The following is a 24,655-nucleotide window of genomic DNA, read 5'->3' as shown; positions in this document are numbered from 1 at the left end:
ATACATTAATTAAATAAACTTCACGCCACTTAATCGCATGTTCCCCTCTTTTTTCATAGAGTATATCTCACAATACCCTACCAACCTCAGAATAAAACCATTATCATTAATAAACAGTACAGATTAAAACATTTATCTGGAAGAAGGAGTTTTTATATGTTGTCTTATGTATTTATAATTATTTAAATAATTAAAAATCTAACACTTACTTTAAAGAAACATTAAAAATGTCGATAACCGATCAAGTAAAAATAGTAAGGTAATAAATAGTAGGGTAACATGTATATTGTATAAAATATTCAAAAATCGACCATTGAATTTGATAAAACTGGTTACCCGATTAGAATCGGTTAAGGGTAAAGTAGTAAAACTTTAAAGATTAACCGTAAAAATTATTATGGTTTTAGTTTTAATTATCAGACGGCTGCATTTTCGTCCTTAAAAAAAGATATCCAAATGAAAGAAACGTAAACGTCCAATCTCATTAAAGAAACATTTTTTTTAATTCATTCATTAATTTTTTTTAGTTAAAATATACGTAACAAATGACCTACAGGTGAAAATCACATGAAAATCTATATAATAATGTTGAAGATTAGCGTGAATGGAAACTAGATTTTTACTCTTTTATTATAGTATCGATTGCAACTTTAAAAGGCATTCTATGGATTATACAGATTCGATTCGGATTCGGGTATAGTTAAAAATCTGTCATTAAAATTTTAGTTAATTTTCTATGACAAATTAATGAATATGGTTATTGTTAACATGAACAACTCTCTATTCGTACGAAACCATAGTTAAAGCATTAGTTTCAGAACATTTATTTAGTTTTAAACGCGTTATCTTCGTGTTTTGTATTGTATCATTATTATTACAAGTATCCACAGAACCTTAAAATCTGATCTAAGCCTTGCTGGATCGGACTATTTTAGGAATTTACATACTAAGAATTTATGTAGTATTTACTCGTACCTATATTTTACAAACAAAAAACGATTTTTACAAATAAATTCCGAAACGATTAAATGGATTTTACTGCGGTTTTCACAGGTAGGCATTTAATAAAGACATTTTGTTGAGATTCAGATTTTGGTCGACGGTAAAATTGCGCATATAAGTTTTAAAACTTCAAGGCGACCAACTTAAGGCGTTTACTAAATGCAAGTAGTATACTCGTACATATCTATATTATTATTATAAAGTTGAAGATTTTGTTTGATTGAACGCGCTAATCTCAGGAACTACTGGTCCGATTTGAAAAATTCTTTTAGTGATAGATAGTCCATTTATCGAGGAAGGCTACATGCTGTATATTATCCTCGTATTCCTACGGGAACAGGAAATACGCGGGTGAAACTGGGCGGCGTCAGTTAGTTGTACATAAAGAGTATTGACGTAGACAATTTTGAATCAAAAACTCAAAGCATACATAGTGCAGACGTAGACAATTTTGAATCAAAAACTAAAAGCATACGTAGTGCAGATTCCTGACTGTGGTAAGTCACCGGTCACCCTAATGCTCACTCTGGTCAATACTCTTGTGCACGCCCCGGGTAGAAAGGGGCTACACGCGCCCCCGCCGCCAGGTGCAGGCATAATTAGACACAAGTCCACGTTTGAAAGGTTGCCACCCGCGCACGCGCGTTGCCTTATTGGCTTACATTGTTTTTTTTTTGTATACCTGTGCCCCGCGGTTTCACTTGCGCATAATTAAATAGAAATTATATTTTATCGATGAGCGGCTACGCAATGTATTGGCCCGATCGCGGCTTTAGATTGAGTAATAATAATTATTAGCTTATTTTAAAGGCCCAATGTAGGGCCAGCCCTCCCTGCTAATAGGAAAAGGGATATTATGTAGCTTAGACCCACCTCGCTGCTCCAATTGCTGCAGGCATGTGAGAATATCGGATGGTGAGTGGCTAGCATTATAGGATTGCAAAAATAGTTTAAATATAGGTAAATACTTACTACGATTGGAAAGTAATAGAAACACTAGGTTTTGCCTCACCTATTATTTTTTATTGCAGACTTTTAAACTTATATTACAGCAATGACCTCCACCCTTTTTTGGAAGGTGGTTTAAACACAGCTCCAAATATTAAAGTTTACCCTATACGTCAATTAGCCTTCGTTAGTGAACGTTTTTAGAATATTAAGAGATGTTAATCAATGAGTGGGACTGGCGGCAATTAGTTAAAGCGGCTGTGCTAATATAATTAACATCAAGTCAATAACAACCGCATTTTTTGTATTCCGTAAAGTTACAATGTCAACTGGGCAATGTCTAATATCTATCTATACGATGATATCCAAGAAGGGTTGTAGGTAGGCACCGGATGACATTTCTTTTACCATGACATGACTTGTCAAAGTTAGTGAATTGGCTTGTTGGGCCACAAAACTGTCGCATGAAACTTTTTTTTTTTATTCTTTACAAGTTAGCTCTTGACTACAATCTCACCTGATGGTAAGCGATAATGTAATCTAAAATAAAAGCGGTCTAACTTGTTAGGAGGAGGATGAAAATCCACACTCCTTTCGGTTTCTTCACGACATCTTACCGGGACGCTAAATCGCTTGGCGGTACGTCTTTGTCGGTAGGGTGGTAACGGCCAAAGCCTCCCACCAGCCAGACCTGAACCAATTAAGAAAACCTCAATCGGCCCAGCCGGGGATCGAACCCAGGACCTCCGTCATGTAAATCCACCGCGCATACCACTGCGCCATGGAGGCCGTTAAAAACTGCAGACATTTTGTAAGTAATAGTGAAAAGCTCTGTGAGAACTTCTCATAATACGGCCCATGCTTATTTTAGCCGCCAAGCACCGCTTTTCGGACCCTAGAAAGAAACTGCAGTCCAAACTCCATAATTGGTTAACATACGGAACCTACGGATAGTGTTTCCAGGTGTCCGGATGAAGCCGGACATAGAATAAGCTTTTGTATTCCGTGTTCGGCTTTGATTAGGCTTTACATTTAGCAAACGAGCGCGCGACGAGTGTACATTATTTAAGGTAATAATCATAAATGCTTGATTTTACATAAAAAAGAAGTTTGCTGGATCTATGTCTTAATTATGTATGTAATATAGTACTGATGTACACAAAATCCTCAATAACATAGGCTGTCCGGTCAAATGTCAGGCCAAACTGACTGGACTGTCCGGCTTTTAATTTCGGCGGCCTGGCAATCTTACCTACGTAGGTATAGTAGGCCCATAGAGGCTGACAAACTTCCATCTTCCTAATAAGAGTCTGGCTATCGCAGGCTCTCTGTCTATAAACTATGCAGTTCGTGGCCCACGAAGTGTATTCAAAAAAAATCGACCATTACATTCGTAGTATCAAAGTTTTTTTTTAATTTTCAACCTTCGTACTCAATAACGGCTTGCGAGCGTGCAAATCTCATACCAGTCCTGTTAACGTCACGTAAGGTGAGCCTTCACACGCCACCTCTGTGACCTTGGTAAAGTAATAAAACCTAATTAATGCCTCACACACGCCTCGACACATGCATTCTCATTTCTATAAATAAAAATTACTATGTATGTAAGCTCATACTCGTAGCTTCTGAACGGTCACGCCGATATTTTATGAATTGGTACATGTATAACTGTTCAGATTCAGATTTGGATTTTTTAAGTCGTTAACTTCCTTTTGTTCACGACTTCACTCGTTTTATAATCCCTGTCTCTTTTTATAGCTACCTCTACGAACCACTTGATTAATTAAAGCGTGAAAGTGTGATAGTGTGCTTTTGGAACTCTGTATAGTTTAGCATGTATTGGTGAGATGTACAGGTTAGCGTTTGACAGTAGAAAGTTGACAGAAAGTGCGTTGGTGTGTGTAAAACAGAACGAACGTTTCAGTTGTTTTCCATTTTTAAGAAATTAAATATCACGAGTCTCAAACAGTGAAAGAAAACATCGTGAGGAAACCTGCATACCTGAGAATTTTCCTTATTCTCTAGGTGTGTGAAGTCTACTAATATGAAATTCTGAGAGGAGACTCGTGCTCAACAGTGAGCTGAATATGGGTTGCTAATGAATGAATTAATGAATGAAAAACAATTCTAAGTGCAGATAAACTAGGTCTTACAACTCGGACCTTTCCTGTGGGAACGAAGTCAAAGTAACACAGGCATAGACAATATGAGTGTTGACAGATGAGGAGAGAAAACATGTGCAAGCCATAACAGGCTATATTAATAACATAACACGTGAGAAAATGCTCAATATATCTTATGTATTAATAGTGTCAAGTGGATAAGTTGTTTACGCACTTGCTACAATGGTAAAGTTATGTGACGTGGTGAAAATTATAGTTCTTTTCTATGAATTAAATAAATCGCTAACAACACCGAGTAGCGGACGTTGGTCGGACGCCACAGATAAAAAATATTCTCTATGGTTACTAGTAATGTGCGTTGAATATATACATCTGTATTAGGAAATGCTTTTTTTTTCATTAAGTTTAGATTGACTACCGTCAACTAGCAGAGTAGTTTTAGCAGACTCAAAAGTGGATTACAAAAATAAGAAAACCAGTGTCGATCAAAAGTTATGATTCACAAAACGAGTATTTGTCAAAACAACTTAATTAACAAATCAAACTGTTATCAAAATAAGACCAGAGAAATAGAATGGCAGAGAATACCTTGAGCAATCCCAGAGGCTTGTGACTCCGGTTGCAGGTTTAAGGGATCCCTTCCGACATTAAAACACATTCCCGCCCGATCGCTACCCCTCTCTAACTTCTTACTCTTAACGGATACAAGTCGCGCCACCTAGCGTAGGCACGAGCCAACACAAGATCGAGCTAAGTCATATCCGTCTCCTACTACTATTTCCTACAGTAGTAAAAACTCTATACCCGTAATTATTTAACCAACTTCTAAAAAGGATGAGGTTTCATGTTCGGCTGTCTACATGATTTAACATTACCAATAGGTAATATTAAAAACATGTAGGCATACATGTATCTAATCTGTATCTTGTACTAACAAGATGTATCTGTATCTTGTACTAACAAGATACATCTTGTTAGTTAATTTTTTTTTTAGAGATTTACAAAGCAAAGCAGTCAGTCATATATCTTAAGCTTCAGTAAACAATCCTTTCCCAAGTATCCTTAAATTCTTTTAACCAAAAGAAACTTTTCAAAACCGGTAGTGCACACATTGGTATTAAGTTTAAAGTTACACCACGTCCTTCCGGGACTTCAATATCGGAACGAATCTGTCCCAGTTTCCAACTCTGCACTCCAGCGGATCTACGAAAACTTAACTATCCAGGCTTCCCAACTGCGATCTAGTTGTAAAGCCATTGAATAGTTTCCCCGAGTGCCGAATCGGTTGGACGTAAATGAGCCCAGAATTGGCGCAAACTTTACGACTTTTGAAATGAATAACGTTATTGTTGCGAACAAAGTTGGCGATGAACTTTGGCATAGTATAGTATAGAAGCAAACTGTTTAACAAGAAATTACTGGCTACCATATAAAGATTCTTAAATATTTAATGAATAACTAGACACTGTCTCCAAAAACAACACTATTTCGCAAATAGAATAAACCTGAGCAAAGACCAAGTGTCGGTATGTTCGAGTCGATTTGATTGCTCGAGGCTAGTTAGTGCCGTATTGGCAAAAAAATGCAATCATGGCATGATATTAGCATTCTAAACATTATACAAGTACTATTATACAATTATAGAGAGTTTAAAGCAAACATCACGAATAAGTGATATAACACCTTGCTCGATCACCTCTTTTGGTGAAAAGCTGATTGACAAGGCAATTAAATCAGCGAAGTTATTGGTAAATATTGCATTAAGTATTTAAATACTCACAATAACAAATATAGCTTTAAAATAAAAATCAATCAAGTCGGACTCGCATGGAAGGATTAATGTTAATATAAAGAAGATAATATAAGAAGAAGAAGAAAAACATGAAGTCTCTGCTATGATCGTAGCAAATAGGAATTATTTACTGCCCCTATGGATATGAGGCATAATGATATTATGTAATATATATGCAAGAGTATAGATAATATAATATATTATCTATACTCTTGCATATGTATACAAGTAATAATATAATATATTGTCTTGACAGATTTTAACCATAGTGTGATATCCAAAACACTTGTGACTGTCTATTCAGACAAGTTATGATATTCTATCTCGCACCTTATGAGTCTACGTTCTCAGTACGTGATATTGTCACATTTATTTTATCTTTATAATCTGCGTTGTATTTCTGTGGGTAACACTAACAATCTACATCGTATTTAACTAATATCACGTAAGTAACTACATTGAATTTGACCTTCAGCCAATGTTAATTTTATGATTCAGTATTTTCGTACCTGTATGAAGTTACAGGTATTTACGATTTAAACGAAGATGTGCGTGTTTTGTATATTATAATTGCAATATTTTTGTACTCTCATGATATTTATTACCTGGAATGTAATAAACATGATGTAACGAACAGTAGGTAGTTTAGGTACAGCCACATAATACTGATAATATAAATAAACTAGATGACCCAGCAAACGTTCTGCCATATTTAAATGTATTCCATACTAAAATACTTGGGGGTGTGAATAGGATATAGTCTAATATTTTAGCTATATTCCTTTAAATTTCACTTGGAAAACGATAAATAATTTTCAATGAAAAAACTGAATATCAATGCAAAAACCTTAAAAGAAGTTGTAACATTAAACAATTGCAAAAACGGCAGCACAAACATTGTATTCGGCTAAATTGTATATTTTTGTCAATAATTACATCATTAACATAAATGCACCGATGCATAACAAGATATCAAGAAACGTATACCCACGAAAGACGAAAATAAATTCATTAAGGACATCAAAAACAATGACTTACAGAAGTGCAACAAATTATATCAGATAAAAATAATCACATGTACATTTTCCACAAATAAAATCATTGAGTCATACTCTACCACTCACCCGACTTCCTTTTCTCGTTGACGAGAACCAACGACTTGGTCCTCTTCACTCTCAAAGACCTCCTCCTTATGGACCGCATCAAAGCCTCCGGCATTCTGGAGAACCTCGGCGAGTCCACTCTTTTCTCCGGCATAAAGAAATTCTTTACAGCCAACATTTTCGTAAAATTGTTTTAACAATTGTATTGAATTATCACAACTCGGTGATGTTTTTATATATTACATAGTCATTATGTCTAACACAGTTTAGTAGGTCAATAGACGGATTTTATCAATTGTTTTTAATCTAATCAACGATTTAACACAGTCACTTCCTATTTTCTTGTGTACAAACTTCACAATAGTACGCAAACAATCGATTCAATTCCCTTTTTCACCGATCGTCATGAACGCATTACAAGAACCAAGTCACTTCCTATTTTCTTGAATGCTCATTTGTGCAGGCAAATAAATAATCGTTTCAATTTTCTATGCGAATAAATTAGCTCTTTCCCTATACGAATCGGAACCGATTTCACAATTCCTTTATCACTTTTAAATAGCTCATTGAATCTACGATATCCGCTCGCATCTATTGTTTTTGTGTTAATATCTATTGTTACAATCACATCACGATTCGGAACACGCAAATTCACTTATCCTGCCACCATATTCGGAGAGCTCGCACACGTCCTGGTTAAAGTTCGATGTTCATGTTCGAAGGGGCGACACGTCTGTACTCGACGAGGGCCAAACGCGAACTGTCTTATTACGTGACGTGTGCTCACGCCAAACACCGGCAACTGTGGCGAAGATTATCTCTTATCACGGGCTATTTCTAAGCTCAGCATTATATTTTAGAGGTCACGTCGATAAATATCTTACACGATCTACAAATTACAAAACGTAGTCAAAATAAATACTTAAACTTGGGACAAATATAAAGCTAATATAGAGTTGATTCGAACTAGACGGTCTGAAATTGTTTCAGATATGAAATGTTGCAAAAATTTAATTTTTGATGAAAAGGTTAGTTTGGAGTTTTTATTCAATTATTTGCGCAATTAACTATGAACATAATTTTTCCCTGTCACACCAAAATTCTCTAAATGCGATTTATTAGTCAGCTCGCAACCTCGAGATTCTTTGCAATTAGTTTTCATGATAGACATTCCACTGAATGAAACATTTCGGTCGCCGCCCGTGTCTATGCGTGTTAGCTCTTTATTAGCTACTAAATCATGACTACATTTGCTTTATTAAAACTCTACAATTAGCGCTGAAGTGCCTGAAGCAGAAATACAGAAAGTAAATTATTATAAGGATTCGGATGATATACTGCAACTGTCTTGAATTGCTGTTAAGAAATCCGTGTTACTGTTGTTTTTAATTTCCTGCTAGTTAATTACTACTGTCTACTAAGTAGGGAAGATATTGATTGATTTCACACCTTTTTTAGAAAACTAAGTTTTAATGTCGTAGACAACAAAAACGTAGCCGTCTAAACGCGACATTTCGATTGCTTTGTACGTGCTCAAAATTAGCGGAAACTAGCAAGGAAAACCTGAAAGGTCTACCATTTAATTAATTTGCCGAATAGTAGCCATATATTGTAAAAATTACTTATGTTCTCCTTTCTCCTTTAACTTAGTGAATAGAGTTTCCTCGTAGCGATTATGACAATAGTCCAATTCAATATCATTTGTCTCAAACAATTTTCAAACGAACTGAATTTAATTTAATGACAGATATAAGATTATATACAAAAGTATAAAGTTGGTGCAATGGGCGGTTGTAAAACCAAAATCTTTCAGAGTTGATTCAAGACCTGCTCTATAATATATTTTATCTAGCACTTTAGACAGAAACACAGACATACGAATGAAACAAATTACATTTACTCATAAGAGTTGCATTATTATATCAAAATCATTTGGTTGGGTAGAATAGTCATTTGTAACGTAGCGGTAAATAACCAGAAGAAGCAAGACTTGCTGAGATGTTATGTAATAAACCAATGTTTGCTGACCACTCTAGTTCGTTGATTTAAGCCTTGTTAACTGTGCAAACTTGTTATAGCTCTTTTTTCGAAGACAAATAGTCAGATGTTTTTTTAAGAATTGCGCATTACTAACTCGATAAGGATATTCGTCTGATTTACCTCTTTTTGGTAGTCTGTTGGGATTTAGATGGTAAGGTAACACATTATTATCAGCCGGAAGACGTTCACTGCTGAGCCTATGTTCACCTCTCTATGTTAAGGATTTTTTAGAAGAACGCGGTTTTGAGTCAACTGTATCCAGTTATGTATCCTGTATCCGGATATGTTTTATATCTTCGGTCACCTAGTGGGGGGCAGATCAACACTGCGGTTTCCAACGCCGGGTCGCCAATCCACTACCTTGGGACCCCAAAGTCGGCTCATTTGGTCTTTCGGCTCTTCAAACTAAGTAACAAGGACAAAGTATATGTTCCGACCATTGCCACTTCAGCTTTGCGACTTGTTGAGCTATGTTGAGGTGTCCAGACTTCAGACAAGCGTTTGACAGTAGACAGTCGACACGTTGTGACCAGTAGTTAGCGTAGAGCTAGATACTGGACTAACAAGACAGTTAGTTCTTCCATAAATCCAAATTCATATTTATGAAAATAAATATGTTTATTTGTTACGTAACCACAGTTAAACCACTGAACTGACTTACATCTACACATACACTATCAACAAACAATATAGGTTATATTTTATCCCCGATTTCCCACGGGAAAGCGAACTAAGCGAGCGAAACCACTGAGCGTCCTCTACAACATACAGCAGCATGTTTATGTGAGCAACACTGTACGCCACTCAAGAAGATGTCTTCTTAATTATTCCTCGCCACGTCCCACTTCAGAGCGCTCCAGAATTAAAGCAGGACAAACTGCTTTCACGTGCATTCGGGTCATGCGGCCTCTGGAGCTTCCCGGCCCGAGACCATTGCTGCTTTAATATTCCATCTCCTGCGAGTTGCGACACAATCATGCCTTCTAAACATGTCAACAGGTCATCTTAGTACTCTTTATGGGAGCTCATTAAAAATTTGACTAACCATAGCCCAGATCATCATTGACAACCCATATTCAGCTCACTGTTGAGCACGAGTCTCCTCTCAGAATGAGAGCGGTTAGGCCTTAGTCTACCAGGCTGACCGAGTACCTACGGTAGACAATCTTTTGGGCCGTGGCTTTGGAAAGTAGCAGATTTCCATGGTCCAGATCCTCCCTCCGCCCCATTGTCTCCCTCTTAGACCAAATTAGTTGGCCTAAGAAGATTTTTTGCATTCGCAACGCAAGTCAAACTTTCTATCCAAACGTTTGTGTTTGTGATGTTATGTTGAGATTGGCAAGCGAAGGATACCTTTATAGACCCAAACCCAATTGCATTTTCTCACGCAATTTACTTCGAGGAAACACCCCAATACCGTGACAGAGACTAGATATGATAACCCTGTTAGTTTATTTCTAACTAGCGGACGCAAGCGATTTCGTCCGCATGACATTATTTTTTTTTATTTAGTAACCACGTATTTTTTAGCGATATAAAGTGTGTATGTTGTTCAACCTCTGCTATCGTTCAATAAATCATGTTAAAATAGTCTCAGTCGTTCCAGAAATTAGCCCGTACAAACAGTCAGACGAACATTTCAAAAAAGTTAAAAATGTTATTTTGTGTAAACAACTAAAAGCACTTGAGAAAACTCAGGTTTTTATATCACAGACAGACACTTCAATTTTATTTATATGTATTGATAACGTTAACAAAGAAACAGGTGCAACCAAATAATCGCTCGTAAAAAGTGATACCCAATGAAAAGACCCCAAATTGTTTTTGTTATTGCCTATTTGCGACATTCTATTTTACTTCGCCGCGATATTAAAAACGGAAGAGACACGTGTATTTAGGTCAGATCTCTTGAGAAGAGTCTATGTTCGCAAGAGGTAGACTGACTTCGATGAAGATTTTAATAGTCTAAAATATCGGAAGAAGTAAGAAGATGCAAGAGAGATATACAAGAATCGTAGTAAGTGGAACGACGAAGTCTCTGCCTACCTCTATGGTAATGAGGCGTGATGGTATTTATATTTAAGTAATGTAAAAGAGTTAAGTTTGAGTTTTATTTAAGTAATGTAAATGAACTGTACAGTATCCCATAGCCCAAACCAGGATTCGAAATGCGAAATCAAAGGCTAACAACTGGACTAACAAAGCAGTTTGAGGGAGACAGGTCCATCCGTAGAGGTCATGTTCGATCTTTATCAACATTATTTTCAGGGTTCAGGTAAAGCTTGCTATACTTGCAGGTCTTTCACTGTTCACGCTACGGTATATAAAAGCTAGCTAGTGATGTACTCCAGAGCGCTTCGCGTTGTTTCACAAATCCGTAACACTGCGAGTCGTGAGGACTGAGGACTGTTATCGCGCTGCATCGGCCGCACGAAGCTGCGGTTACACCCAACACCGGCCAGTGTACACAGAGACTGTGGTATCAATCACCCGACCGACTGTATAACGGGCAAATCTAGGATAAGCTTTTAAATCTAAAAGAAAGAAAATTCTTTAAAAAAACTACAAAAAACAAAGCTAAAAAATACAACCGACTTAAAAGTTAAAAACGTATCCACTAAACTAAAAAGCGAAAAATAACAACATCATATTATTATGTTCTACCTGCTGATTAGTTTGAAGTAGTGCTAAGTCCAAGTTCATTTAAACCGTTACTGAAAGAGCCACATGGACAAGATTGTTTGTTTCATTAAGATACGACTACGATGTCGTAACGACAAAAAACCTTCTCCAAAAACTTTTGGAGAGGCTTGTCACTTGACGTAAAATAGAGGAATATTATAAGATGGACGCAAAATCGGTTTAATCGATCATTAGCCACTATACCCATTAAAAATAAAACGAATTTAGCAAAGAACTGTTGTAAATTATGAATACGATACATCATTAGCATCTCGGAATGCGCACTTTGTTAGTTTAGGAGTATAATCTAAACACTAATTATAAGCAGTAAAGGAATGCAAACAAAAGGAGCTAAATATTCATTAGCCGACTCTTGTGATGCTTTCAAAGCGAGTGCTGCAGCGAAGCGGGCGGAATATTAAAACAACGATATAATATCATAGAGTACACTGAGCACACTCCAGAGCCTTTCTGACCTATATTGTAGTAAATTGTATGAAATACATACATGGTTGTTCACTTCTTATTATATAATCTTTGTTAAAGCTGAAACAATTTTCAACAACTTTGTTATGGTTATTTTCTTATATTTTTGGCTTCAGACTGCGGTCAAGCTGAGGTTTAGTGACGATGCAGTCCAAGACATGTATGTTTTCTTGTAAAGGGAAATGTACTTCTGACGGTTTCTGCGTGCCTTTATACCGAAACGCTAGATCGCTTAGCGGCTTTGCTAACTAGTCACTGCCGAAGCCTACCAAAAATACCAAGACACCAGACCTACGTACCAGCCAAGTAGCGTTAGTAGAGCATTTTGTAAAAAGCGACATTGCTGTGTTCTATATACGTTGAACTGATATCCTTCAGAACATAATACAGCAATGTTGATTGATTTATTGTTAGTTCTTTCGTAAACGAACTCTGTCACTAACTTAGTAGTTTTGTTCGTTGTTATTTTTCTCTCTAGTCTATGATAAATAAAGTCCTTCAAGGTACAGCAAAAAACATCACTGATGAAATACATATGTCGAAGACCATCGACGGATTTCGACGATCTCAATTCGTAAATTTAACAGGCCAGCATTTTCCCCATTACGTATCAAGCCGGGTCCACAATTATGGGGCTAATTATTTATCCAGATTTCGAGAATGTCGTCCTGTCCAAGTCTGGATAGAGTATCGGACCGGTTATATCCTGCGCCGTGTTGATTTGTTGCAAGAGATAGCCTTCCTACTCACTTCACTTGTTTGTGAGATAAAAAATTTCTTTGTTGTGTTTTTCATTTTTTGGTCATTATAATAACATACATTATCCACAAATTATCCAATATTCATACTAGACCTTTTACTAGTTTTAGTCTTGAACAGCACTATTTTATTTTTTTTTCTTTTCCATAAAAAAAACGTACCTCATATATCGAGCATTGTAACTAGTTTTTAAAATTGCACTTACACAGAAAATATCAACATAAAGCCGTCATAAACCTATTTTCAAAAAACAAACTCGAAGTAAACCCGACATCAAACCTGTTCTGTTGAATAAACAAGTTGGATTTTATTACAGTTGTCTCATTCTATTACGCTCTAAACTTACAATGGAAAAGTCATAAAAGTTATCCAATAGTAGTATATACTCGCACAAAAGTCACACATTTATTTAAAAAAGTTTGATAAAAAGCGCGGTTTCAAAAATTAATAGTCCATTTATTTCTTTTTGGGCTCAGTATCCTTGACTGACTTGATCAAAAACAACATAATATTAACGATCGATATTAAACAAAATAGTTTTTATCACTAAAAATATCCCATATTCTGTGATTTGGTACTTACTTCTCAACTGTCGCAATGTGGAATCAGCTTAAACTTTATGAAAATAATCGAATCGCATTTCATCGTAGGTGTTTCGTATTAGCTCGTTTCTTATTCGTCTATAACTTTTGGTTTGTCAGAGATCGACAAAATAAAAAATGTAGGACCGAGGAAAGAACCTTGTGGGACGCCGTGTGGGTAGAATGCAACTGTTCTAAAGCACAGGATTTATACTGACGTGTTAAAATATCAGAGATAGTTCACATCTTAGAGTTGCCCTATTGACATTGATTTCATTCTTTGTTTTGCATTGAGCTAATAAGTCTCAATTTCGCAATTTTAGCCCTCGAAAAGGGGGGTTTATACGTTTGACTGTGTCTGTTTATGTAATATAGCTCATAAACGAATGATAAGTGATTGTTTTGTTAGAATGCTGATGTTTCTTAGCATCTGAGGCGGATACATATCCACCAATCTGACGATATAAGCGATATAAAAGTCGTTTTATATCTAATTACAAGGTAATGGGTAGGCGAACTTTCAAAATATTAACTTAATTTGAGTTTTATCCAATACATTTATTGGTTTATTTACATTGAATTATAATATTGTCCACTCTACAGCAATTAGCTTCGATATCTGTACTCAATGTACAATAATTTATTTTCTAAAATTGTTCTAAAGTTCACGCTCGGGCGGAGTGTGGGCGGCTGGTAGATAGAGAACCTTGATTGTTATACTTTGATGCCATCGGTGGTTCGTTAAAGGGATCATCTTAAAATATTTCATATATCATTGTTCATATATTTACTAGAACATTTCTAGGAAAAAAGAGAAACAAAGCAAGTAAGAATATTTCCGAGAAAGTAATAACAGGTCTATTATGACGAACATGACTTTTGAGAATTTCCATCGGGTAACACGCACATGCAAATGTAAATAGTTATGTGAAATGCATTTCACATGAAATGTATGCCATTAAATTATACTACATGAACGTAAACCATAATCATTCTTTTTTTTCCAAAAAACACGTTTAAAACCACGTGCATAAATAATCTCGTTCATTATCATTAACATTGATATCACTATTTATCATTAACATGTGAACATTCAATAGCGATCGTTACAGTCATACATAACCATACATAATCAATCTCACTAAACCCGTCTACGCACAATGTAGTAGCGTGGTGGTAATAAGCACAAAATTCCCCCTCGTATAAGGAACAGGTAATTAAAAATAAACTGATGATGATAGTATGAAATTCAGTTTAAAGTAAACATAGTTGTTTCAAAACTAATATTAGAATTAATTTGAAAGGAAGACTTTAACTTCAATTTGATAATAATTAATTAACATAATATGATTACTTAAATTTATATTGATACGTACTCTAAAGTTACCGTCTTACATTATTACTCTTATCACAGAATAATTCAGATGTATCCAAAAATACCTGAAACAAAAAAGAAACAATTACATTACATTACATAACATAACAGTAATAACAATCATTAAATAGTCATCGAGCTAGTTGCAAGATCGTAAAGCTTGGGAAATTAAACTAGAAGGAACAGCGGGAGCATTTAAAACTTCATCAAATGTGAGTAAGCGTGCTGTAATAGCTGAGTAGCTTCGCACAAAGACCGGACTTTATTACTTTTGGTTCGACACCAATGAAAGATTTTACGACATGGGTAGGAGACATTAAGTTGATTTAAAATGGCTAGGAGACACTAGTCGTATAAATCTCAGAGACGTTAAAGGTGTTTTAATCATTCACAGGATTGGTATTATACGTTGTACCTATTAAACAAATTTGAAACTAAATATGTCACATATTATCCATAATTATAAAGAATGAACTCTTAAACAATAAATTTTATTGAGACAATCTAAACAATTGAAACTTCTCATCTGTAGGTATTCCGTTTTCAAAACATTAATGGTTTTGTATGAGTTGAAGCATTTGCTATGTTGATTTTATACGAGCTAACTAACCAGCTTTAATTTTTATAATTCATTGATTTGTTGTTGAATTCAAATTAAATTTTGAAAAAATCTTTCATAAAATATAAAAAATCCACTGAAAATACCATCACATGACCATAAATAAAGTTAATAAAGTATAATTTCCTAAACAAATACTGAATATTCAGGGTACCTCAGTTCTGTTCTGTAATGAACTATGTTCAGTTTTACCACCATGTCCCAGTTAGTTCACCTTGACGTAAAGACTACGACCTATTTCCCTGGATTTGTGTTCTTTATAATCGTAAAACCTGCAGTTTATTTTTGACTTAGTTAAAATACGCTGTTTGAGGGAATCCGACAGTGTAACATGTTTATCATAAATTATTTCGTAATCACATCCAAATACGCTAAAAATTTCATCGAGTTTTTTTGACGTCAATGCAGAAGAACACTCAGTGATTAAATTTAGATCATATTTCGCGTGGGTTTCGCATGTGCCCAATAAAATAAAATGTTCCACATGTGTATCATATACAACGTTTATATAAATTGTTGAGATACTGTTCCAGTTTCCAATAATTTGAGTTTCCTGGTATTTGTGTGAATTCTTTTATTACTTATTTTTATACGACGATGACGTGCTACATTAATACTAGCTTTTCATCGCGGTTTCTACCTCATAGATCACGTTCCCATAGGTGTATCAGGATATAAAGCAGCGTTTGTGCTATACCATAATACAATCTGTTTTTGTGCTTTCACAGCTCCGTCTAGCATGTTTGAAGTTTTAAGTGATGGTACTAACCCGACTTTTTTTCCGCCACTCAAAAATGTGTCATGTCAGTTTCATATGTGATATTATTTTCATATCCTCTGGTTCTTACTCTAATCAAAAAAACTTATTAATTAATCCACAAGGTGAGGAGTATGATATGAGAGTATAATGAATGACAGGGTAGGAAAACTACGAAGCTTTATAAACTGTATGTATGGATATTGAATACATATTATTAAATCAATACTATAATTATACTTATTCGCATATTTATGGAAATGCAGATAGGATGATATATCAAATATAAAATGAACACTGTGTTAAAATTTGGTACGACAAAATTTATCACACAAAAAAGTTTCAATTATCAAGAGCAGACCTAGTAAGTAATTCATCCACCGAAATAGATGCTCAATATAGAATGAAAAATCGCAAATCTCATAGAAATTACGGCAATAGAAGACACAAAGGAAATCTCCACCCCATCTCAACACGGTAGCTCCATAAATATACAGACCGTAATACTTGACACAATTGTCGGGGCCCGATTTCTTTACGACCCAAAACCGACATTATTTACTACCCACCTTTCTTATCCCATCTTCCCTGTATTAGTCACGAGTGAACGATTATGATGCACTGATTCCCATTCATTCATTCGAGCCATTCACATTTTCAACTTCACCGAATCATTATATTGGCATTCCGATTAAGAAAGTTAAAAAAAGTTTTATCATTCCTGAACACGGTAGCAGGGAAATTAATTAAAAGCATAACCCTTAAAAAAAGCTAAAATAAAAAACAGAAAAAATACATACATTGCTGGAGAATAGGTCAGTTTAAACATTCAGTAAATTCTAATGTTATAAAGTTCCTTATTTTCTGTCGCTAGTTCCTTAAAATGTTATTAATAACAAGTGAAATAACTGACATTGGATTATAAGGGGCCTATTAAGCCAATTAACAAATTAGGGAATCATGATGTATAGTTATATCGATTGCTAAGCCGATTATTATTATTGGACTTCTCACCTGCTTGTTTTAGTCTCATACTTCCGTATATCCGTTAACAGATATGTAATATGTTACTTGGATTTCAAAACTTAGATTCAAGTACAGTAAATCATATTATTGACAACCCACCTCTGTGGGTGGGGATGGTTTCTAAACCATCACGCACTTATGACATCATAATGGCACACTGAAAATGGCCAGGATGTAATGTATTATCAACACATATTACAATATTAAATCACAAAACTAACGATAAAATTATCAGACACAATTTCTTGCACTACCAAGACCAACTTACCGAAAAAACGAACTTCCTTAATTTCCTTTCCCATTCCCTGTTCTTATATTAGTTCCGGGCGAACGGGCCGACTCGTACAGCCGTACTTACAGCTAATTTATGTGAACGGAAATCATTCGGGCGTTATATTGTTAGCTGTTATCGATTCCTAAATTGATTATTAACGTTTTAGTTCCACTCCTATCGCGTTCATGTTAGCCCGAAAAATGGGGATACATAGAGAATAAATTTTTGTATCTTGAAAAAAGATTATGGATAATTTTTGTTGATAGTTGCATGATCTACATTTATTTTCGTGATAAGACTAATCGATACCCAGATACCCATTTTCGACAATTAAATCTTGGGATAATTCGCTTCGGTTGAAGGGGAAATTAATCCTGTCATGTGTTCCGTAGTTGTATGCCACCAATGTCGAATTTTGAGCCGTAAAAGTCCAGTGTACATGACTTCTGCCTTCGATTCTGAAGGGAAACCACCTCAAAATTTTCAGTTAAGTCATCATCATCATCATCATCATTAACAGCCGATGAACGTCCACTGTTGGACATAGGCCTCCTGCATAGACTTCCAGACACCACGGTCTCGAGCAACCATCATCCAGTAGCTCCCTGCAACCCGATTGATGTCTTCGGTCCACCTAGTTGGGGGTCGACCAACACTGTGCTTTCTGGTGTGGGGTCGCCATTCCAGCACTTTGGGACACCAACGTTTATCGGCTCTTCGAACTATATGCCCGTCCATTACCACTTTAGCCTCGCCACTCATTGAGCTATGTCAGTGACTTTGGCTCTTCTACGGATCTTCTCGTTTCTGAGTCGATCACGCCTATAAACTACAAGCAGCTCGCAGTTAAATGCATTTTAAGAAATTAAATAGCACGTGTCTGCAAATCCGCATTGGGCTAGCGTGGTAGAATATTAGCCTAACCCTTTACATTCTGAGAAGAGACTTAATGATGAATGTCGATTTTGAATGGCGGTGGTTGGATAGTGGACTGTATCTCTTAATTTCATATATGATTCCGTTTTTTATCCCCTACCTATGGATTAGACGTGGATAGGTACGAGTATATGACAAAAGCACTTTAGCCTCTCAACACACAAAGCTGATATTACAGCAAAGCAGATAACTGCGGGAGCCATTTCCTCCGCCAGAGTAGCAATTATTGTTGCAGCGAACTTTCCCTCGTGCTCTGTTCCTGCAAGCGCCGTGCATCAATCATACAGACAGTAAAGTAACAATACCACTAGAAGTCACTTTTGGTAGAAAAATATTGGGCCACAACAAATAACAAAACTGTATCTATAGCAGCCGTTGTACGACGCAAAATGTACTTGAAACTTATTTAATCTTATCAAGTTACAATATGTCGATCTACAAATTGTAACTTATGCATGCATACACGATAACGAAGCTTAGGTAAAGAAGGTTAGAGTAGAAAACATTTTTTAATTTATTATACAAAAATGATGCTAACATCCTATTAAAAAAAATATACCGCAATCTAAGCCGCGAATCCAATAAAAAAATTGTTTCATGTATGATTGTTTACAAGCTGTTTTGAATAGTCAAGAGTGTCATTGAGTTGACTCTACAGTTCAATAAGTACCTAGAAGAACCGAAAAAGAACAATTGCTCTTTAAAAAGACTACTACAATGTATAATTTACAATTTTACAGTTTATTGTTAGTTTGCGGTTGTTGTTATTGTATACAGTATGTCATCCCGTTTTGTAAACAGAAGAAAGAAAACAGAGTAGACATATTCTAACTGTACCAACTGTACGCTTGCTACGCAGTGGCAGTGGTACTTAGTGTAAAGCAGTATGAATGGCTGCCGAGGCACGAGCCGCCGGCGCGCAAAATGAAATTGTAGAATTGCATGATACAATCTCGAGTTGATGTAAACTTTTAAAAGGACGACAGTTTTATTTCCAAAAAATGTATTTCTTTACCAAACAATCGTTAATAGAATCCCATCAAAACATAAAAGGGTAGCCAACTGTCGACTTCGCCGACAAAATAATTAAGATTTGCCATTTTCTGAAAACAGAAATTATACTCTTTTTCAGCTTTGCTTATTGGAAAATTTTCCTATTGTTATTACAGTCTGTGGTCGTATTGATACAATGAACAATATGAAAAAATAGTTAAAAAGTAACTTTCTGGAAGTTCATTATGAACATGATGAATAATTGAATTATTTTGCAATTACCCGCGAAAAACTGATAAGTTCAAGTGGCAGTGTCACCCAGATCTTCGAAAAAGCAATTGACTTCGGAAAACCGAATCATCATCAATGTTGTATAATCTATCTATATGAGGTAAAGTTTGTAGTGTTGTACTCTTTTATCTATACAAATATACGTTATTTGTGAGTGTCAAAGGCTATATTTTATCCTCGTATACTCACGGGAACGGGAACTATGCTGGTGAAACCGCGGGGCGTCTACTAGTATTCAACAGGTACTTAACAAAGACAAACTACACCTACATGGAAAACTGTTCAGTCGGTTTAGATTAACACAGCAATACTTCTTGGCCACAGACTGCATGACAGTAATACTTCATCGGGCCAGCTCTATCACAGAGTTCTACTAATACGTACCAACTCCTTAGAAGGGTTTTAAGTTCTTAACACAAAACAACAGTTATTAGGCATTTTATAACTACCATACGAATTCCTGCAAATGGGTAGTACGTGGTACAGTAATAGCCCCTCTAGTGACTTAAAACGACATTTAAAACAATTACACCACTGCTGGGGTGTTTCGAGTGCCAAAAATTACTTACCGCAACGCTTACACATCTGGTCACTAAATCCATATTTTTGACACTTTTTATTAACTCTTATGAATATTGAAACAAAGGCTATTTTACAATAACAAGATAATATAAATTTTCATTATTTCCATATTTAGGGTTCGTTAGTTGACGAATTATTTATGAACTGAATCGGTTTTTTTTACTTTACTATTTTTTTTGTATCGGGCTATGAGATACTTTAATGCTTTTGTAATTTAGGTATTGTTCCATCGACACATTTCATAAATATTTTGCACGCCTATAGGCAAGACATGTTTGGATCGAATAATTAATTGTATATTTAATTTTATAACAAGTGTAACCCATGTTTAAAGCAAATAAATAAATTATTATTATTATTATTATTATTATTACTGAGTTTTTCTTTCTTCTAAGAATTTTTTACTTAATTTAAATTCACAGCTCGAAGTTAGAAAATTGCAGCGCGCGAACAATTTTTCACTGACTTCAAATTACACGCAGTTGAAGGACCTCAGATAGAACCCTATCATGCTTGTTTCGTAAAAAAGGTTCAAGTATTATTAAATAACGGAAACGGGAACTACGCGAGTGAAACCGCGGCGCGTTGGCTAGTCAATCAAGAAAAGAAAAGAAGAGTTACTTAAATCGTCAAAGATTGAGACGTAGATATACATATACATCATAACACCATACACTCAGCCTGCAGCCGGCAATAGGGTAAAAATAAATTGTCGATGTCAGTATGGTCGAGTGTACAGAACACTATTCGCGTGTTTTGAAACTCACATGTCACCGAATTATTGGTGACATAAAGCATAACGCATTGGGGCTAAAAAATCGTCACGCTAGGTCGCGTTGACCACGTAGCAACTTGTGCTTCCATTGTGAAATTAACGTTATGATCGATAAGGGATACCAGATAATTATAAACCGCTTTACGGTGCTTTGATGTTTGACGGCCTCCGTGACGCAGTGGTATGCGCGGTGGATTTACAAGACGGATGTCTAGGGTTCGATCCCCGGCTGGGCCGATATGGGTTTTCCATGAAAATAGGACGCCCGAAGCTTTAGTTACCTTTATTATCTGGAGTAAGGACTATGACAAATCTACAGTACAGTAACTTCGACTTAATAATAAAATGTGATTTACAAGTTGTTTGTTAACTTAAGTCTATTTGAATTTTCATACACCTAATCGTAATGTTCGGAAATCTAATTATATCTAAGCTACAGCCTTTTGTAAAACCGCTTTTTAATTAATAAATAAATTATTATTTTTATTAAGGATTGGGAGATCCGATGGAATTTATTTTTGAAATCTGATTAAATCGTATGCTCAATGAAACGTCAATCGAAACTCAGAGCAGCGATATCGATCCAATAGAATCGATACATAAACACTACCCACTTGAGCCCTTAATGGACTCATTACACAGTCGGAGGGTCTCTCCTGCAGCGAAGGAACTAGATTGCCTCCCTCGGCATGTGGCCACTGCGATTGAGCGCTGATTGGGACTAAATTACTATTCAATACTTAATAGTGGACGTGAATGTAATTACACTGGTGGACTGGGTGGCACCAGTGTAATTAAATAAATAAATTAACCAAAAAATATGATTAATCATTTTAATATTTGTTTAACATAATTTTGACCTTAATTTCACATGCATAACCTTGCTTAAAATCTAATTTTCAAGTATTTATTTTTATAATTTATTAAATTCTAAACAAAATTCGTACATTTCGTAATTAATAGTATTTTAGTACATTTCTTCTAATATTTTATAAAGAAAATTGTATTAGATTTGAAATAAATTAAAATTATAACATTTAAAATGTTTTCAATAAATGTACGATAAACACAAAACATTATTGTTTACTCTACATTTAAGCAACTCGCGTCAATTGTTATAGACTGTAAAGATCGAGAAATTTATAAAGCAAGTTGTCGTAAATATACAAACACTGGTAGGGAATATTTATTTAACTAAGTTTAAATTAATCCACACGAGGGGTGGAAAAATCAATGGGCTCTAGAAAAATAAGTGGGGTGTGAAGGAGAGCACACGTGGCTGCCTGCGCAGTCCGCGTGTAGGGCTGTTTGTGGAAATAGACCTGTTTTCTGACTGTGCATGATGTAGAGCATCATAGGTCTATATAATAAGATCGTAGCTCTGTCTCCGAGGAGTTTGGACAAGCTAGAGTCAAGTCATAGAGCTAGAGAACGAAGTAGATGGAATAGGGATGATGACAGTTTTTTAAATTGTATATAAATTGGGAGTATGCTAATAGTAAATCAATTTTCTAAAAGTCACAGGGTATCTGCGATCATAATTTCGGGATTTAAAGGGTCATATTTGCGGCACTGCCACGGATTCCTGAAAAACGCCCCATACAAAATGCTACGAATTAATGACGTTGTTGATCTTAATGATCGTTATACATATTTGTATGGGCGTTCAAACAAAATTTCAAATATAAAACTCGCACTTCAGTTTAGAAGTACGTTAGGATGATAGGATTTGTGAACTTATGAGTGAAATGTTTTATCATTCGCCGGTTGAACGGATGTGACCGTGTTCGAGCCAAGGTTACTCAGGATATCAAATGGAAATTCCTTGATGACGGTTCATTTATTGTTGGGTCGACCAAGCTGCGCTTCCTAATACGGAGTCCCGATTCACGCATATTGGGATCCTAACGCCCATCGGCTATTCGAACGATGTACCAATAATGATCACTGGTGTTAAATCGTCGACACAACTCATGAAACTAAGTCCAGTTTAGTGTTACCAGGTAACCAGGGTGTTTAGACTCCTCGCTGCTGTGCTCAGGAAAAAACAATATTTTTTTTTACTCATAACGATCACTATCAGATAATGATCGGGACCGACCGACTTAAATCATTCTCCAAGGCAAAATACCAGCAACTCCCTATCTTCAGAATGTGCTGGATCAATATGCTGCTAATGCTTTCGGACTTTTTTGTGAATCTGTTTCAAATCCAGAATAACAAGGCATAGTAAAAGTATGTGACGGTCTCCGTGGCGCAGTGGTATGCGCGGTGGATTTACTTGACGGAGATCCTGGGTTCGATCCCCGGCTGGGCCGATTGAGGTTTTCTTAATTGGTCCAGGTCTGGCTGATGGGAGGCTTCGGCCGTGGCTAGTTACCACCTTACCGACAAAGACGTACCGCCAAGCGAATTAGCGTTCCGGTACAATGTCGTGTAGAAACCGAAAAGGGTGTGGATTTTCATCCTCCTCCTAACAAGTTAGCCCGCTTCCATCTTAGATTGCATCATCACTTACCATCTCAGGTGAGATTGTAGTCAAGGGCTAACTTGTAGAGAACTTGTAGAGAATAAAAAAAAATGTTCAATCCTAATGTGAACGTATTGTAGCACGACACAACCCATATGGCATGTCCAATCAGCGCGGCAAGTGCGCGGCAGCAACATGCGACAATCGCGACACAGCGCTCAGCCGCGCAACTAGTGTAAGCAACACGCGGTGCTCGTGCGCGTCGCGTCGGTCGTCCAAACTCGGCGCGACAATCGCGACAAAACCGCTCACGATTGCCGCGTTATGTTTGGACACGCCCTTACCCTGATCTTGTGACGCACTCGGCCGCCCTCGCCGCGGCGTGGACTCGGCCGCGTGTGTAACGCGGATTATTTACACTGACATTATTTTAATCCCACAAACATTTTACACTATAACCTAGCCCTTACTTTGCCTATGGATTTCACTATGTGGGTCTAGGATACTAATCTATACCAATAAGAGGTAATGTTTGTTGTATTGTAGGGGGTAATCTCTGGATCTCATGAATCGATATTGAAAATTCTTTTACCACTAGAAAGCCATGGTATTTGTGAGTGTCATAGGCTATATTTTATCCCCGAATTCTCACGGGAACGGGAAATACGCGGGTGAAACCGCGGGGCGTCGGCTATACTAATATAATCGGTGAAAATCTGATAAATGTAATAAGACTTTTCACAAATAACAACTATTTTTTACAAGTTAACCCTTGACTACAATCTCACCTGATGATAAGTGATGATGCAATCTAAGATGTAAACGAGCTAACTTATTAGGAGGATGACAATCCACACCCCTTTCGGCTCCTACACGACATCGTACCGGTACGCTAAATCGTTTGGCCGGTGGTAACTAGCCACGGCCGAAGCCTCCCACCAGCTAGACCTGGACTAATTAAGAAAACCTCAATCGGCCCAGCTGGGGATCGAACTTAGGACCTCCGTCTTGGAGGCCGTTAAAAAATTATGGAGATTTTTC

General features: G+C 36.3%; 1 protein-coding gene across 2 annotated transcripts in view; it reads right to left on the bottom strand.

Moving 5' to 3' along the window:
- LOC112050066 (centaurin-gamma-1A) overlaps positions 1–24,655 on the bottom strand; it is a 300,795-nt gene that overhangs the window by 109,828 nt on the left and 166,312 nt on the right. Inside the window, exon 1 of one of the 2 annotated variants that reach the window (XM_024088199.2) lies at positions 6,990–7,750. The exons of the other annotated variant lie outside the window; for it this stretch is intronic. Coding sequence (XP_023943967.1) covers positions 6,990–7,146 — 157 coding nt within the window. The 5' untranslated portion in view covers positions 7,147–7,750. Of the gene's footprint in view, positions 1–6,989; positions 7,751–24,655 lie in introns of those variants that run through there. 2 annotated transcript variants of the gene reach the window in all.

This window comes from Bicyclus anynana, chromosome 12 (genome assembly GCF_947172395.1).
Source record: "Bicyclus anynana chromosome 12, ilBicAnyn1.1, whole genome shotgun sequence".
In the NCBI taxonomy this organism is placed as follows: domain Eukaryota; kingdom Metazoa; phylum Arthropoda; class Insecta; order Lepidoptera; family Nymphalidae; genus Bicyclus; species Bicyclus anynana.
This window is presented reverse-complemented; position numbering and strand designations above follow the sequence as displayed.